The 15449-nt window shown below is 54.3% G+C and overlaps 2 protein-coding genes across 2 annotated transcripts; one reads left to right on the top strand and one right to left on the bottom strand.

Moving 5' to 3' along the window:
* Positions 1-5012, top strand: LOC131209303 (uncharacterized). The gene is made up of 5 exons (XM_058202340.1): positions 1-353; positions 803-1098; positions 1172-1369; positions 1444-1608; positions 2703-5012. The coding sequence occupies exons 2-5, from the start codon at positions 838-840 to the stop codon at positions 4422-4424; spliced, it is 2346 nt and encodes a 781-aa protein (XP_058058323.1). The 5' UTR covers positions 1-353; positions 803-837; the 3' UTR covers positions 4425-5012.
* A 237-nt stretch (positions 5013-5249) lies between these two features.
* On the bottom strand, positions 5250-13735 carry LOC131208873 (myosin light chain kinase, smooth muscle-like). Its single transcript, XM_058201788.1, has 9 exons — positions 13387-13735; positions 8403-9306; positions 7982-8333; positions 7573-7902; positions 7113-7387; positions 6205-7030; positions 5677-6117; positions 5519-5615; positions 5250-5443 (listed from the first exon to the last, which is right to left on the bottom strand). Coding segments are annotated over exons 2-9 (3186 nt in total). The 5' UTR covers positions 9266-9306; positions 13387-13735; the 3' UTR covers positions 5250-5441.
* Between the last annotated feature and the right edge of the window lie 1714 nt (positions 13736-15449).

Below are 15449 nucleotides of genomic sequence, written 5' to 3'. Positions count from 1 at the left end.
GCAACAAACAGTATTGGTGCTAGCGACACAGGACGCCGGACCGAACGAGTGCGCGGAACGCTGATCCGAGGATATACATTGCTGCTACGTCCTGTTGTCAAAGGAGGCTGGTCGCTGGTCACGCACTGTACGAAAGAGCGGCCCTGAAAGAAACGTGCACTCAAATGGGTGCCCAGAGACGGCGATCGAAACCACACCAGCCCCTGGCGTAGGCTCCCGCACCGTTCTCCGCCGTGCCCGTCCTGGAACAGTTTCCTACTGCAAGTTGTTAAGCACGCACTCCCAACCCTTGGGGTAATTGCACCCTTCCAAAAGACGGCGGGCAAGGCCTACCAACGCAGAAGGTGGCTAAGGTAAGAGCATAAACATTCGTCAACCCCCACAGGGCAGAGCGTCACCCCGTCGTACAAAGAAACTACATTGTGTGCGAAGTGCGTAGAATGGATCAAGAGGGAAGTGCACAGTGCGGAGCCATGCAGAGTGATCGATCGACCAGACTCTCGGCTCGCTCCGTCTCTTTCTTTGGCCATGAGCATGGCATTCTGGTTAAAACTGTTTCAGCATCATTGTGAATACATTAACAACAAAAACAATAGTTTACGATCCACAGATCCGCTACAAATGCCCACAAGGTTTGGCCTACTTTATGTTTGCAAAAAATCAGCCGCAAGATCTGACGTCTAGAGCTAATCGCCGTCCGCTACTGCAAACGGTGTGGGTTGTGGCGTTCTGCAGATGTTTCCTTTCAATATCCAGGATGCCGTAAACTCCTTGACATTCTCCCGTCTCTTTCGTTCGCAAGATCGCCTTGCAGATTCTTCGTCTTTGCCCGGTGAGATGCTGCAGCCTGCTAACGAGGTCGACGAAGATGGCAACAAAAATATGGTCTCCAACATGCCGCTCCTGTTTGCGGACGGCTACCCGACATCACTGGACAAGATTACCGAAGAACAGCTGGAAAAGTTCATCCCGTTCATGGTTCAGTGCTCGCTGGCGCATGGAGACAACCACGCGCTGGCCGACTACAGGAAACCATCCTGGTGGCCAAAGGAAGTGGAATTCACGAAACCGTTCAAAAAACCCAAATCATTTACGGGGGTAAGGTGGTTGGCGCTTCTGTTCCGTTTCTGCCGGTCAAATTTTACACTTCGACTCTCACGATCGTTTACAGATCTGGCTACAGAAGATGCGCGAAATCGTAGTGTTTTGTTATTCGCATCATGCTTGCGTTTACCTGCTTCGATACTGCAATGATTTAGCTTCCTATCAGCACACGTCGCTGCGGTTTATCAATAACTACAACTCGACCACCTCGCTGTACGAGCGTTCCACGAACAAGCTGCTCGTGACATTCCGGAATGAGAATATGGTACGTGGCCTATCAGGCGGGAAAATTATCTACGCTGCGCTCACTTCCACTAACTTTTCTTTCTTGTCTTGCAGCTCTACGATCAGGAGCAGATCACCAGTCGGAAGTGCCTTCTACCGAAGCAATCGAGCTCACTATCATCGCAGGCTTCTCAGGAGGAGATGGTCATATCAGCCACGTTTGATATCTATCTTTGCGACAATTGCGATGCGGAGCTGTATTCGTACGGAGCATTGGTGGTGAGTCCCGAAATCGTCTTTGAACAACCGTTGCCGCGATGGGTGCTGTTCCGCAGGGCAAATCGCACTCAAAAGAAGTGACCGATAAGCACGATACGGTTAGAGTATTGATTTGCGAATCATAAAGTGAAAATCTTTGAAGTGGGAGAAAAAAACTACGCGCAACGGCCTCGCGCTACTTGAGGTCCGCATCAACTTTGTTTATGCACGCAATGTACCAGTTCTTATAAGAACGCGTGTGTCGAATCAAGCGGGAACAGTTATTCCCCTTTGATCAATTTATGACCTAATTCCAATTCTCCACCCTTCTGTCGTACTAAGCTGTTTGCAGTGCAGCAAAAAAAATCCGAGATCGAAGTGGTATTTACTTCTTCTTCTTCTTCTTCTTTGGTACTACAACGCTGTGCGGTCTTGGCCTGCACCAGAGAGACAATTGTTAATGTCAATTATCCCTGGTGCTATCTGTAACAGTTCGTTTTTACGGGCGGGGTTGTTGGTCCCGCGCCAACCCCCCCCTGTCAGCGCCGGTATCGGGAATCGAAACCATAGCCGGTTGAGTGACAACCGATCCCGGGATTCGAACCCTGGTCAGCTGCGCTGACAGCAAAAAGCGTTACCGACTACTCTATCAGCAGGGATTAAGTTGTATTTAACATCCAACTTATTACAGCATCTCACTGCAGTAGGCAGTTTTCTGTATTTGCTACCAAGCGCGGAAATCGGCCAATAGAGAATTGAAAGTATTTGAGAAACCCATTGAGATTTTGGCACAGCTACAACTGTCTATCATTCTGTCATTGGGGATTGTCATTAATCGTTCTATGGTCATAACATTGAAAGTGCTACATAAGAACAATCCCACAAGTGACAATGCAGTGCTTCTAAAAGACACTGACTGACCACTGACCAATCTACGTTAACGCGAAATTCTACCAAGTAGACCTCTTACAACGTGCTTGATGAGTAGGTTGTGCATTCCGTTGATCTGCTAGAGCATTCCTGGGATAGGAAAATGGAAGAATGGCTCATCCGCCCCCGGAATAGAAGGAGTAAATTTTCTGACGTCATGTTATTTGTTCAATATTGTTTTACAGGAACACGAGAAAAGCTGCCTGAACGAGCAGATCGATGACGAGCAGAGTGACGACGACGACGTAATCTTCTGTGGCGAATTTATCGACGAAATAAATCCGCTCGGTCCAACTGCCAGGGAGCGGGCCGAACTGCAAAAGAAGACTGCCTTTCTGTCGCAGAACTTTGCACTGTGCAGTAAAAAAATCTGTGAGCCAACGGCCATGAAGGCTCTCCCGGCAACGGATGAATGTGGTGGAGTTCCTACTGACAAGAGCCCAACGAAACGTTCTCGCATGGCCAGACGCACGCGTGGTGTAATGACACTGGCCAAGTGTGCGCAAATTCCTTTGTCTTCACCCGTTGGTCAGTATCTCCTGCGGACGACCAAGACCATTACAACAACGGCGTATTTGGCCGAGCGACACGAGCGCCTTGAGCGCTTCTGCCATGCGCCAGCGCTTCCGCCCGGTATGGGCCAATTGATTCGACAGCACCGCGGTAGTGCGATCAATGAACACGACGGACCGACGGTGTTCGACCGAAGACTCCCGAAGTGGTTGCTGAGCAAGCCACGGGCAAACGGATCGATGCCTGGCGGCAGTTATGTGCCAGTATCGTTCAAGCGTCCAGCGGACGATACAACCGAACCCTACCGGGTGTACAAGTTTCCGCGCCGCCAGTTATCGGAGCGCTGCCGTTGGGAAAACTATTTGTTCTACAACAAACCGCTCCTGGCGCGGTGTCAAACGTGTGCGGTACAACTGAAAAGACTGAATGCGGACGAGCTGAAAGTGCTGTCCGAATGGCCCGGTATCGCCCGGGTAAAGCACGAAAAGGAGCAGGCAGCACTGGAGCGGCAGCGACGGAATGAGTTCGTCGGGAATGCGACGATCATCGACAGTATCGATCTCTGCTCGTCGGAAGACGAACAGGTCTACAGTGACAACGACGAATGCGATGGTACTGTTGATGGCGGATTTCACGAGGCCAGTGATCCCGAGGTAGATGTAAGCAATGTTGAGCAAAGTAGAAACGAACCACACAACGATGATGACGAGGACTTTGAAACGATCGTCATCGAGGAGGAGGAAGAGGAGAGTGCGCAGGAAGACGAGGGAACCGTGCCTCTGCCGCCGCCGTCGCTCGCTAATCACCGGCGGAGTAGTGTACATTCCATCATCCAGCTGCAAACGAACTCCGTCGTTCCTGGTACCCTGCTTAGCGGAAGTACGATACGGTTGAACCACGCTCTATTCACCGGTCTCACTAATGGCGAGCTGCTGAGCGACGGTCGGTTCGGACATAAATACACGAACTGCAGCACAACCGCAATCACGCTGACTAACTCAACTTCGAGCATCGCCAATGGCGAGCTGAAGGAGAACCGTGTCAACGGATGGTTACAGAAGGGCCTGGCCGTCCAACCATCGTCGACCGAAGGATTCTGTAGTATAGTGGCGCCTGCTCCTCGAACAAGCATCGCCGGACCCACACAAACACACACCGCTTCGCACATTCTGCTGACGTCTCCGCTCGCGCCCAACACGGTACTCGGTACGATACCGATGCCGTTCACATCCCGTCCGGTCAGTTTACAGCCGAACGGATCGGCCACCGTCGTCCAAACGCTCACGTCGGCGGCGATCGTTAACCAGGCGGTACGCAAGCGAATGTCGGTTCCACGTGCCGGTGGTTCGACACCGGGCACGGCCGTTACCGGAACCACAGCAAATCTCCAGTAGAACTTTCGTCTGTTTCGTCTAAAATATCTCCTCGCTAATGCGCTAAAACAGGTACCTCACCACTCCACAAAGACTCAAACAAAATTGCCGAGGTGTAGAGCACGAGTTTCGTGGAGACTGACTGAACGGTGTCCATGGCTTTTTTTTCTGTGATGTCCAAGGAATAGAGAGCCGCTTGAAAGGAGAAATAGAATCATGAAGCGTTCACAACAACACCCGATGTGTTTGTGTTTTTATATTCGGCACTCTATTTTTGAGCGTGGCTCATGAGGCATTTTGTGTTATCAGTGCCACTTTTTTCCTGTGGATCTCCTGAATATCAATCTCACGTAGACGGGAAGGCGCGAGTTGTTTGGAGCAGATTAGGACTTTTGTCATTTGGTTCATCACGGCCACTCACTTCCTTGCATCACAACGGTTACCTCATGATACTCGTTGTGCGGATTGAACTGTTTTTGTTCTCCAATTACATTTTTGTACTATTAGTACCAATATATCATCTTGTACAGATGACGCCAAACGCACTCAACGCAAGGTATATTAAGGCCCAATGTTATAAATTGTAAAATAATAGAAATCATTCAACTAGCGAAGTAACTTATTTATGTACTAATTATTCTTTTAAGACGCACAACGTCATGGTATTGTACATATCTGATCGATGAAGCATAATAAACGACATATAAGATTAACAAAAAAATAAAACGTTCCAATCTCTGCCCGTCTGCTAAAGTTGAGAACTCCTTCACTTCGTGTCCGCGAAAGGAACGGCGTCGATTCCTGAGTTCAAAAATGCCAAAGCTGATTCAAAACTAGACTCCCCACTCGTGACTTCACTTAAAGATTTTATTCGGATACGGTTGCATATGGCTTTAGTGGGAAGTTTCAATATTAACAAACGAACGCATTACGTATAACATCAGAAGCTGCAATTTGGCATCAGAAACAAGTAACAATCAATTGCCGTAACGTTCCGTGTAACGTCCACGCTCCACTGCCCCACGATCGCTGCCGAAGTCCTGTGGAAAAACAAATCAGTCGAAAGAGAAAATCATGGTGCAACTGTTTGGCCGTCAAAGTTTCCTCAAACTCACAGTCGGAGCTGTTGGTTTCCCGCGGCACAACCGAGACACGCCGCGAAGCAGATAAGTTAGCCATCCTACCGAGGGCCCGTATGGCATTTCCAGTTTTCTGAAACGTCAGTTTAACCGGTTGAGCAACGGTACCGAGGTGCAAACGGTCGGGAGCTTACCTGCCACTTTCTACGGATGATAAACTTCTTCAACTTATCGGTCCGGATCTGGTTGACACCAACGCTGTCGCCATCCTTGAGCGAAAGCCACCCGGACTGCAGGCACTGCTGGGCGCTGAGCCGGTCCTCCTGCCGGCCCCGCAACAGCCCGGCAATGAATTCCTTCGCCTCGTCCGACACGAGATCGAAAGCTTCGTCATCAAAGTCGTACTCGGCGCGTGTAATGTTACTGAACGTGTCCACATCGTTGTCCCCCATGAACGGCGACAGACCGGACAGCAGCACGTAACAGATGACACCGATGCTCCACATATCCGATAGCACACTGATCGGTTCGTAGTTGATGATTTCCGGCGCAATAAACTCGGGCGTCCCGAACAGGACGCGCGTCGGGTTCGACGCACACAGCTGCTGTGCCAGACCGAAGTCAATGATTTTGATCTAACGCCAAAGGAAAAAGGAGGGTGGCACCGAAGTTAGACGAATACACTCGATCACGGACCGGCTTTGCCCGCGTCCCGCCCGTACCTCGTGGCTCGTTTTCGTGGCGCACATAATGTTCTCCGGCTTCAGGTCCAGGTGCACGATCTGTCGGCTGTGCATGTGCTCGACCCCGTGGCAGATTTGGCGCACGAAAATGATACAGTCCTTCTCGGTGAGGGTGAAATCGTCGGCTACCACCCGCTCGAAGAGCTCGCCGCCCGAAATGTACTCCACGACCATCACGATCTCCTTCGGCAGCTCGTACGTCGCGAACAGTCGCAACAGCTTCGGGTGCTCCAGTTTCTCCATGATGGCCGTCTCCTCCCAGACGCGTTCCTTGTCCTTTTTCAGAATACACTTGACCTTCTTCGCCGCCAGCACGGCACCATCGCGCCGAGCCTTCACCTTGTAAACGACTCCGAACCGGCCCTTCCCGACCTCCTTCACCATCTCGAACTGCTCCGCAAACGCACCGTCGGCCGTGAACGACATCTGCGGGGCTGTCGTCGACGCGGGCGATGGGTGGTCATCGGCCAGACCGCCGATGGCCGTCCCGCACAGTTCACCACTGTCGTTGCTACCGTCGGCGGCACTGCTACAGACGCTGGCTCCACTCGATGCAGGACTTCTGATCGATCGCTCCCCACTCCGACCGCCATTGGTACATTGGCCATTCGCCGGGGGCTCGGTCCACGCGAGTAGGATGGGCTCACTGGCGGGTGTCGGAGCACTCGAACCATGCACGTTCTCGGCCCGTATTCGAAACCGATACTGAAGCTCCGGGACAAGCGGTTCCACTAAGCAGGAATACGAATTCGGTACACGCTTGGCACAGATCCAATGCCCCTGGTCGTTCCGGTCGATTTCGATCCTGCAGATTGGCGGAAAGAGGGGGAAACGTAATGGAATGGAATGGCACGATTACGCAGCCAGCTCACGGGGGGGTCCCTTACACAAATCCCGTTATGGCACTGCCTCCGTCGTACGGTGTGGCATTCCACGACACGGACAGTGCCGTCCGGTTCGCCACGGTCACCGTGGGTCGTCCTGCCGGTGGTTCCGGTGGTGACTCGACCCGCAGGCACATCGACAGTTCCGTTTCCGGGCAGGCCGGATCGAGTTGAACGCTGTACTTGCCGCCCTGTGATGGTTCGATTTTTGTCAGCAAAAGCCGTGTCCGTCCCGGTAGATTGCTGGTCGTGGCGTTACTATCCGCGATGTACCGGCCCTGGAAGAGTCGCGACCATGCGATCACGTCAATTACTCGGTGCACTTAATTCGCTGGACGATGGAAATTCGAATTGACCACAGCATCCGCATTGACGATCTAATCAACCATCGACTAATTGATAGCCACCAAGTTCCCGGAAGTTCCCGAACACTGGACGAACCAACCCGCAGGCCCGTACTCACCGAGTGTTTCCAGCGCAACTCCGACAGCGGAGTTCCCTGGTAGCAGGCCTCGATAACGACATCATCCCCCTGGAGAACCACCTCGTCCTGTAGGCCATGCAGAAACCGCAGCTTCTGGCCGGTGCTGGTACTGTACCGGGCGATCTCCCTGTGCTCCGTCGATCCGACGAACGCCTTCGGCAGCACGCACAGGTCGGCGTATGCGTACACCCCCCGCAGGCTGCAATCACTGGCCGGGGTGCGGGGGACGAAGCACTTTACCTCACCACTCTGCTTGTAGCCGCTGTTGAATATCCGTAGAATGTGTTCGCCATCGTCGCGAGATTCGATCTGCGGAAGGAAGATCGTACCACTCGGTGTTAGCCACGCTTTGGTGATCCTCGTGGTGAGCCTCGAAAGTTTAACTCACCGAGAACCCTTTGGTGCCGCTGGTCACTTCCGCTCCACGGACGTACCATCGGAGTGGTGCGTCGGGCGGGTGGACACATGCACAGTACTCCACGTTGTCACCCTCGACGGCAATCTGCGAGAGTGGATAGCGCACGAAATCGGCAGCGGCGGCGGCGGTGTCCGGCAGGTCAATGCTTCCATTTTCGGTCGCCGATTCGGAGGACGGTTGTTCCTGCTCGAGCACGTCCAGGTAGCAGGTTGCGGTAAGCTGCTGGGTTGCCGTCTCGATGGTGCACTCGTACAGGCCGGCGTCATCGAGGAATGGGTCCTTCAGCCGTAAACCCAGCATACCGTTTCCGTGGTCGATGTAGCTGCAGAGAGAGAGAGAGAACACGGTTACATCCGCGGGAAACGATCTATCTAAGGCCACCGACACTTACGCGAAATCGATCGAATCCTTGATCGGGCGGCCATTTTTCTTCCACAAACACTTGAACAGCTCGGAGCAGTGCAGCTCCAGCGTGAGCTCGACCTCGGTCCCCTCGATCACGGTGATCACCTTCGGCAGGTCGCGCACCAACCGGGGCATCTTGTCGATCGGGACGGACCACTTCGGGTCCTGGACGTCGATTTCGGCCGACATCATCTTGATGCACCCGTCGATCGTTTCCAGCACGCACGTGTACGTGCCCGAGTCGGACGGTTTCGCCTTCTCCAGAATCAGCGACACGTTGCGCTGGCTGACGCTACGATGAAATATCCGGCCGTCGTCCAGCTCGCGCCCATTGTGGAAGCAGCGCACGCTCGGGATGGACGGCGCGTAGTACTCGGCGTTCAGAATGATGTACTCACCGACCTGGGGCGAGTAGTCGTTGATGTGGCGGTAGATGCGGATACTGCTCGTCGCTGGCACACTGGTGCGCTTGATGCGGTTAATCGTTCGGATCTTCTCCAGCACGACCAGCTCGATCGTCCGCTCCACCCGACCGCTCCCATTCTCGATCACCAGCTGGTACTGGCCGGCATCCCTTGGCGCCACGTTCTGGAGCTTCATCGTGCACAGCGAACCCTTGCTCTGGATCGTCACGTTGCGCGAGGCCGCCGTCAGCGGGCGCCCGTTTCGCTGCCAGGACATGTGGGGCGTGGGGCTACCTTCGACGATGCACTGAAAAACGGCCGTCTCATGCTCGTACGCTTCGATCTTTTGCGGGACGTAGATAAACTTCAACGGTACCACTGTGGCCGCCATACTGCCCTGTTCGGCAGGAGCTTTTGTGTTTTGTGTGCTGGTCGGTTGATTCATCGCGGCCCGGCCAACGTCCCGGCCGTTCGCGTCTCTTGGTTCTGTGAAATTGACGAAGAAGACGAGGGAAACACCCAGGTCCAGGTCGAACCGAGCTAAACAGATTAATAAATACGTATCATAATCGTATGATGTGATCGACGGCTGATTCACGACGGCGAGAGCTTTCCGCTGACTGCCGCAGACCCGGATGATGAGTCATACTCGGAGACGTGTCACAGTCGCCAAGTGTCAACGGAAATGCGGCATTGCCATTTAATCGCAAATAGCTGGCAACTCCACGTGCCACCACGACAAATGGCCACCAAGGAAACCCGGAGCGCCGGACCCCGATTTGGTGTGGCCGATGGAAATGAAATTGTATTCCATTTAACAATACCCCCTCCGAAAACGCGCGAACGGCCACGGGATTGCGATGCTGCCGCGGTGGCCCATATGCGCGCCATTCCTCTTAAGGCAGAGTCTTTGACGGGGCGCGCAGAAGGTCGTACTTTATGGGTTGCCATTGTGCCATTGAGTGGCATTGGTGTGTACGGTCGAGGTACGAGAAGCGAGGTACGGTTCAGGGACGGCTGGGACGCGCGAAACGCCGTGCGGTGGTAAAGAGGAGGCTCAAGAAACAATGTCATTCGCTCCTTTTGGAGAGTGGAGCATCTGACATTATGTTGAGAAATGTGCAAGAAGTTATCTCCCGGACGTGTCACCATTCGCGTGGCACGTTCACTTCTTTCTTTCTTGTTCCCTCTCTCATCCGCGCAGCCCAAAGCCCCATGCGGTCCGCAATGGCGCAATGGTTTGGCTAAGTTTTGGGATGCTTTTGGGCTGCGCAATCTTTCCTTTCAACCGTGGCGCCGAACTTTATCGTGTATGACGCAATCACAACATCTGGGATCCTTGCGAAACCGTGTAGATTGTAAAAATTTATATGTTTGCCATTTTCGCCAAACAAGTCTGTTGTCAGGGTTGATCATATCACTCGCAACGAGCATGTCAAATGCGGCTCGATCAGCGGCTGTATTCTTGGGGTATTCCATCGTAGGCGTGATGCAGTAGAGTATGGAACGACAGATTTTCCATTGTGAAACCCTTCCAGCTGTATAAATAGAGTCTTTGCGCGACATTTTCCTTACGTGCCTTCCAATGCATGGTCGACACTCGGCCCGTATGAAATGATGCTTCAAATCAAGTGTTACAAATGGAAAGTATCACGGTCAGTTTATACAAACTGGCCCAAAATCGTAAGCTAGATTTTTCACACGTTTCAGGGTCCATCAAAAGATTCCTAACACGCAATTAACATTGAAATACTCTGGAGCTAGAGAGCAATGTATTCGAAAGTGGAGTTAGAACAAAGACTCACTTTCCAAACCCACATAAATTGCGTTGCAACAAAAAGGTGAAAATACATTGGAGGGCACCAAACCGCTGGGAAAATCGAAAATCAAAATTGAACCTGAAGAAGAACTCATTTACTAGGCAACAAGGCAAGGTTCAAAGCCTTCGCATGCTAATAGCGCTACGATGTTTTGTAACTCACTTCTCGGTACCAGCTAAAGGCCATTGGGTAGGGTTAATTGTTGGCTTGAAGCGTTACTTGCTGCTCTGATGTTAATCTGTGCAGATCAACATCTTTTTCGTCCTTTACTGTGAAAGGCGATTCTGTTCGGCACTATGTTGTCAAGGACAACCCGGCAACGGCTTGCACAGCATGCTGGCCCCAGGACTGACTCCAGTTGGTGACGATCAGCTGGAAGTTATCTGTAACATGCCGTGCGATTGATACGCGCCATCCGTCTAAACACTTAATTATACGCCTGGTGGCGCAAATGACGCATTAGCAGCGGTGCGAACTGAACGGCCTTTGCCACATCCGAAAATGTAAGCTTCTGACCGGTTTTCACCGGCGGTGCTTCCCTTATCAGCTGCCTCGTCACGTCACTCGTCGCGGAGCCGTTAATTAGCGAATCGCCTCGCTTCGATCGGAATTCCTTTTTGAAAAATCTGCATCTTTGCTGCGCGCTTGCGTTAAGAATGTCACACGTGCTCTACTCACCGGTGACGAATACATGCACCGTAGCGGCGGCCGTGCCGTGCCCGTTCTCGGCCACGCACCGGTACGAGCCCGTCTGCTCCCTGCGCACGTTGACGGCCTTGAGCGTGGCGACGCCGCCACCGAAGACACTCCGGTAGCAGCAGCCGGGCCCGGAGTCCGTTACGCGCACGCCGTCCTTCTCCCAGCTGATGCGCGGCGTGGGCGACCCGCGGACCTCGCATTCCAGCCGGAATTCCTCGCCCACGGCGCAGCGCACCGTCCGGTGCAGTTTGGTGACCTGCGGAGGCCCTGCGCCGCCTGCTCCCAGCGGCGCACTCATGCCGTCAGCGGCGGCAGCGACGGACGGTGGCGGCGTAAAGCTTCGCGTGCTTTGCGTGCGTGGCCCGGTCCCCGTATGCCCTGGAAAGGGAATGAACGAAGGCACGGCGGTGAAAGCGCGCCGATTCGCTGCTCCGTTTCGCGTTTTTGCTTCCTTCTTTAGTTTCCAGCGCGAGCGCGAAAAGTGGGGCAGACACCGCGACGGAGGGCTCCACTTCTCACAGCCGCACCCCCCCTTAAGGGTGTCGGGTGCGGGTTTCGGGTTGCGTGCACTTCACCGGGGGCCGGCGCGCGCGTGCAAGAGAGCGGGTGGCAAGATAGAGAGACAAGTAACCTTGCGCGCGCGTAAGCGTGTTGCGCGTCCCTGCGCCACAGCCACCGCCAAATCCAAAGGTCAGGCGAACGACGCAGCTGGGAGATGCGCGCCTTTATCGGCCCATCACGGGTGGCTCGTTTCCGGGCCGCGACCCGAACCGATCGCAAACCGTTCTTTACGCCACCCGCAACCGAACGATCGCTTCCGGTGGCGCACTTTGCCCGCCCAACCGTCCCCAAACGCACGTTTTCGGAACAGATTGAGGCGCCTCGCGTTGGCCTCTGCTTCTTCTGCTTCTTCCGCCGCGCCGAACCGGACCTCCGTGGAAGACCTTCGAAGTGGCGCCGATCCGAGCCACGGCACAGCGGCCACGTTTTTCCATCGCGGACCTAACTGAATGGCCATTTTTTGTTTACTTTTTCACTCACGGCGCCCCCCGACAGCCCGACGTGATGTTGCGGTGGCCGGCGAATCCGCCGGCCGTCGGATGGTCGCCCGTGGTCGGTAATTAATTGCAACGCACCTAACACACCCCGAAAGGGTCCTCGGTTCTGGTGAGCGGGGTGAACCGTTGCCACCGAACCTCGTCCTCGACTCGTGCTGCCCTGCTTGGCGCAAAGCCGATAGCAACATGCCCAGACGACCGATCGATCTAATCGATCGAAATTAAAGTAATGAGCCCGAACGGGTACGATGGGGAAGAAAGAGAGCGAGAAGCCGAGAGCGAGAAAGCAGAACTTGAGGGAAACGGAGCTCCGCCGCGTGTGGCGCTGGCTCAGGTCGTGCAAGCGAAACCGGGTTTTCCTTTCGATTTCGGAGCGGCCCAAAATGCTTTCTGCTGACCCAAAATGCTGACATTTTTGACAAAACTCCAAAACGAAAACCCAGAATGACAGGCAGTCAGACGATCGTGAGACGATCGTCCCGACTCCCCACTAACTAGGGCTTCCTTTGGCCTCAGAGAGAGGGAGAGAGAAGAGTGAAGCATCGACGGAGACGGAGTATGCGCGTGTCACTTGATATCCCGCAATCAATTGAGGCTATCGATCCAATTCGCAGCATCCGCCTATCGGCCACGACCGGTTGTCGGTGAGGTTGGGTCTCTGGCAAGCGCAAGCCGGTTCTAATCGGCGCTAATCAGCCCGCACAGCACCGAGGCCGCCAAGGGCAGGTGAGACCAGAGGCTCCGCACTGCACTGGGCCCGCCAGCGGCCTGGGAGCCCCCCAAAGGCAGGGCTCGAAAGACCGCTCGATGAGCATTACACCGAGAGAGAAAGAGAGGCAGATCGGGTGACGCATACGTTTCGCAACACTGCACAACAACACTGCGGCCAGGGCAGCCCCGCAACACCTGCCCGCCCCCCCCCAATGGGTACGCCAAAAAGGCTCGCCTAGCCGAACCGTCCCGCGGATCCATTCCACGCCGACACCTACCAATCAGCCAGCGGCGGGCGAATAATTTACACGCATTCAAACAGCTTGCGGGCAGGAGGAGCCTGCTACTGCACTCTGGGCCCCGGCCGCGGCGGGCAAGGTAACGACTGTTTTCGGCAACCTAAAACACACACTCGCACACGCAATGAGACGGGCAACGCGCGACCGGCTGTAGAAAAACGATAAATAACGCACCGCAAAAGGCGCTACAACTTCGCGGTGACCTTCAGCGTCTGACTCTGGCGCGCGACACACTGTCCCTTTCGCACTGCACCTCCGGAGGCCCTTATGGAGGGCAGAAGCGGGCCGGAACGCGTCCACCGAGCGCGAACTGCAAGCTGATCGCGCGGAGACTGCGCGGAGATACGACCGATCCGAGTCGCAGGCGAGCGACGAATGACGACGGATCTGGCGCCACCACCCGCGGCTCGCTAGCCGATCGACCGGGCTGGGACGGGTTGTCGGCCGGGGACGTTCCAAGCATGGTGTGGGTGCCTCGCCCGGGGAGAAGGTGGAAGTTGTGGTTTTCAGCGTGACTGTTACGAAAGACTGTGCGATGGCCGCCCTCGACAGTGAGGAAGAAGTGGCGCCAACCGGGGAAGGCCACGACAGAGAACGGTTTCTCTCAAATATGGAACACACGCGCGGGCAAAACATTCGTTGGGATAGGTTCGTCTCGCTCGTCGCGACACTGGCCCCTTATCCGGCTCAGATGGTCCACCTTTGCCAACCGTGCGCGGTCGGAATCGGAAGCTTTCCGGCCATCTGCCTGAACTCCTGGAAGCTATCCTGGAAGTACCTTCAATGAGAGGAAGAGGGAGTGTGTTCAGTTATTAGTTTTCTGGACCGAACGGAACCTGTTCCCCTGTGCTCCTTTCTGGGAATCCTACCGAGATTGCAGGCTGTTGATTGACACACACGCTATCGTGTTTCATCCATATCGACTTTTATCGAACCCATTTCCGCTGGGAGCGTTTGTTTTGAATGCTTACTTTCAGATCGGAAGCTTCGTGGAGGTTAACTTACGATGCAGGATGGACGGCCGGTTTTTTTAACGACATCCCGCACGCGAAAGAAAAAACACGCTCCAAGAGCGTGAGAATCTACGGACGACTCAATGCACAACAATCCGAGTGCTTGAAGAAGGACACGGCTGTATTAAGTCGAAAAATATGGCTAGACCTCAAAAACATCTCCATCTCCATTCAATCCAAAACAAACCCTTCGTTCTGTCAACCGCTGCGCGTTATTCAAACCACCGCCTAACCTATAGAAACCTTGGGCAGGCTAAGCTCGAGCGCGGCCCGAAACTCACCACACCGCATACAGCAACCGTGGGCCCGATGTACGCACGCGTGGTGAAAATGTCAAATTAAGTCAATTGGAATTGTGTGGTGCATCTCCGAGGCGATTTGTGATGTCGGTTGTTTTATGTAATTTTTTGTAAATAGTCGCCGTGCGCCGACGGTTTCGTGGTCGTGCTTGGTGCGGGGGTGGCTTCTAGCTGGAAGGTAATTGTGGGGCACATCAAAAGCAAGCGTTGTCGGTGTCCGGAGCTGCCCAAAGGGCACGGTGCAGCAGCTAGCATCCGTGCGGTTGTGATTGTATTGTCGTTGCGTCACACGCTCGGCGGCGGTCCTGCGCCGTCGGAATCGACACACAACACCGTGAGCCAGGGTGACGACGGTAGTCGCCTTCGTATCTTCTTGTGACAAGGGTAGGGATTGATAACAGAGTTGCTCGTCTCCTCGCTCGCAAGAGCGTATCAGCGGCCTGCCAGAACCAACACATCCGACGACCCGATCCGATGCGGGATTGTGACGAGCTAGCTTAAAGCTTCGTAAGGAGGTGCTCCTCGATCGTTCGTACGCGATCGAGTGGTGGAACTGACCGATGGAACTGATGGGTAAGGCGTGCGTGCGTGCGTGTGGCGTGCTACGGTTTGCGGCTGCGGCACTTTCCAACCCGATTTCTGTTGCCACCAACCAACAAACAAGAATTGCATAGAAAGCGGACCACTACGGTGCGCCCACTGGTGATGCGGCTCCGACGGAAGATCGACT

Source organism: Anopheles bellator, chromosome 2 (genome assembly GCF_943735745.2).
Source record: "Anopheles bellator chromosome 2, idAnoBellAS_SP24_06.2, whole genome shotgun sequence".
In the NCBI taxonomy this organism is placed as follows: domain Eukaryota; kingdom Metazoa; phylum Arthropoda; class Insecta; order Diptera; family Culicidae; genus Anopheles; species Anopheles bellator.
The sequence above is the reverse complement of the archived record's forward strand: the minus strand, read 5'-3'. Positions and strand labels throughout refer to the sequence as shown.

Bases quoted from the DNA above. Each gene is read 5' to 3' on its own strand.
- LOC131209303 (XM_058202340.1), top strand. From the start codon at position 838: ATGCTGCAGCCTGCTAACGAGGTCGACGAAGATGGCAACAAAAATATG. The intron at 1,099-1,171 runs GTAAGGTGGTTG...GATCGTTTACAG, and splicing joins AACCCAAATCATTTACGGGG to ATCTGGCTACAGAAGATGCG. The intron at 1,609-2,702 runs GTGAGTCCCGAA...ATTGTTTTACAG, and splicing joins ATTCGTACGGAGCATTGGTG to GAACACGAGAAAAGCTGCCT.
- LOC131208873 (XM_058201788.1), bottom strand. From the start codon at position 9,265: ATGAATCAACCGACCAGCACACAAAACACAAAAGCTCCTGCCGAACAG. The intron at 7,388-7,572 runs GTGAGTACGGGC...CGACTCTTCCAG, and splicing joins AGTTGCGCTGGAAACACTCG to GGCCGGTACATCGCGGATAG. The intron at 6,118-6,204 runs GTACGGGCGGGA...CTTTGGCGTTAG, and splicing joins CCACGAAAACGAGCCACGAG to ATCAAAATCATTGACTTCGG.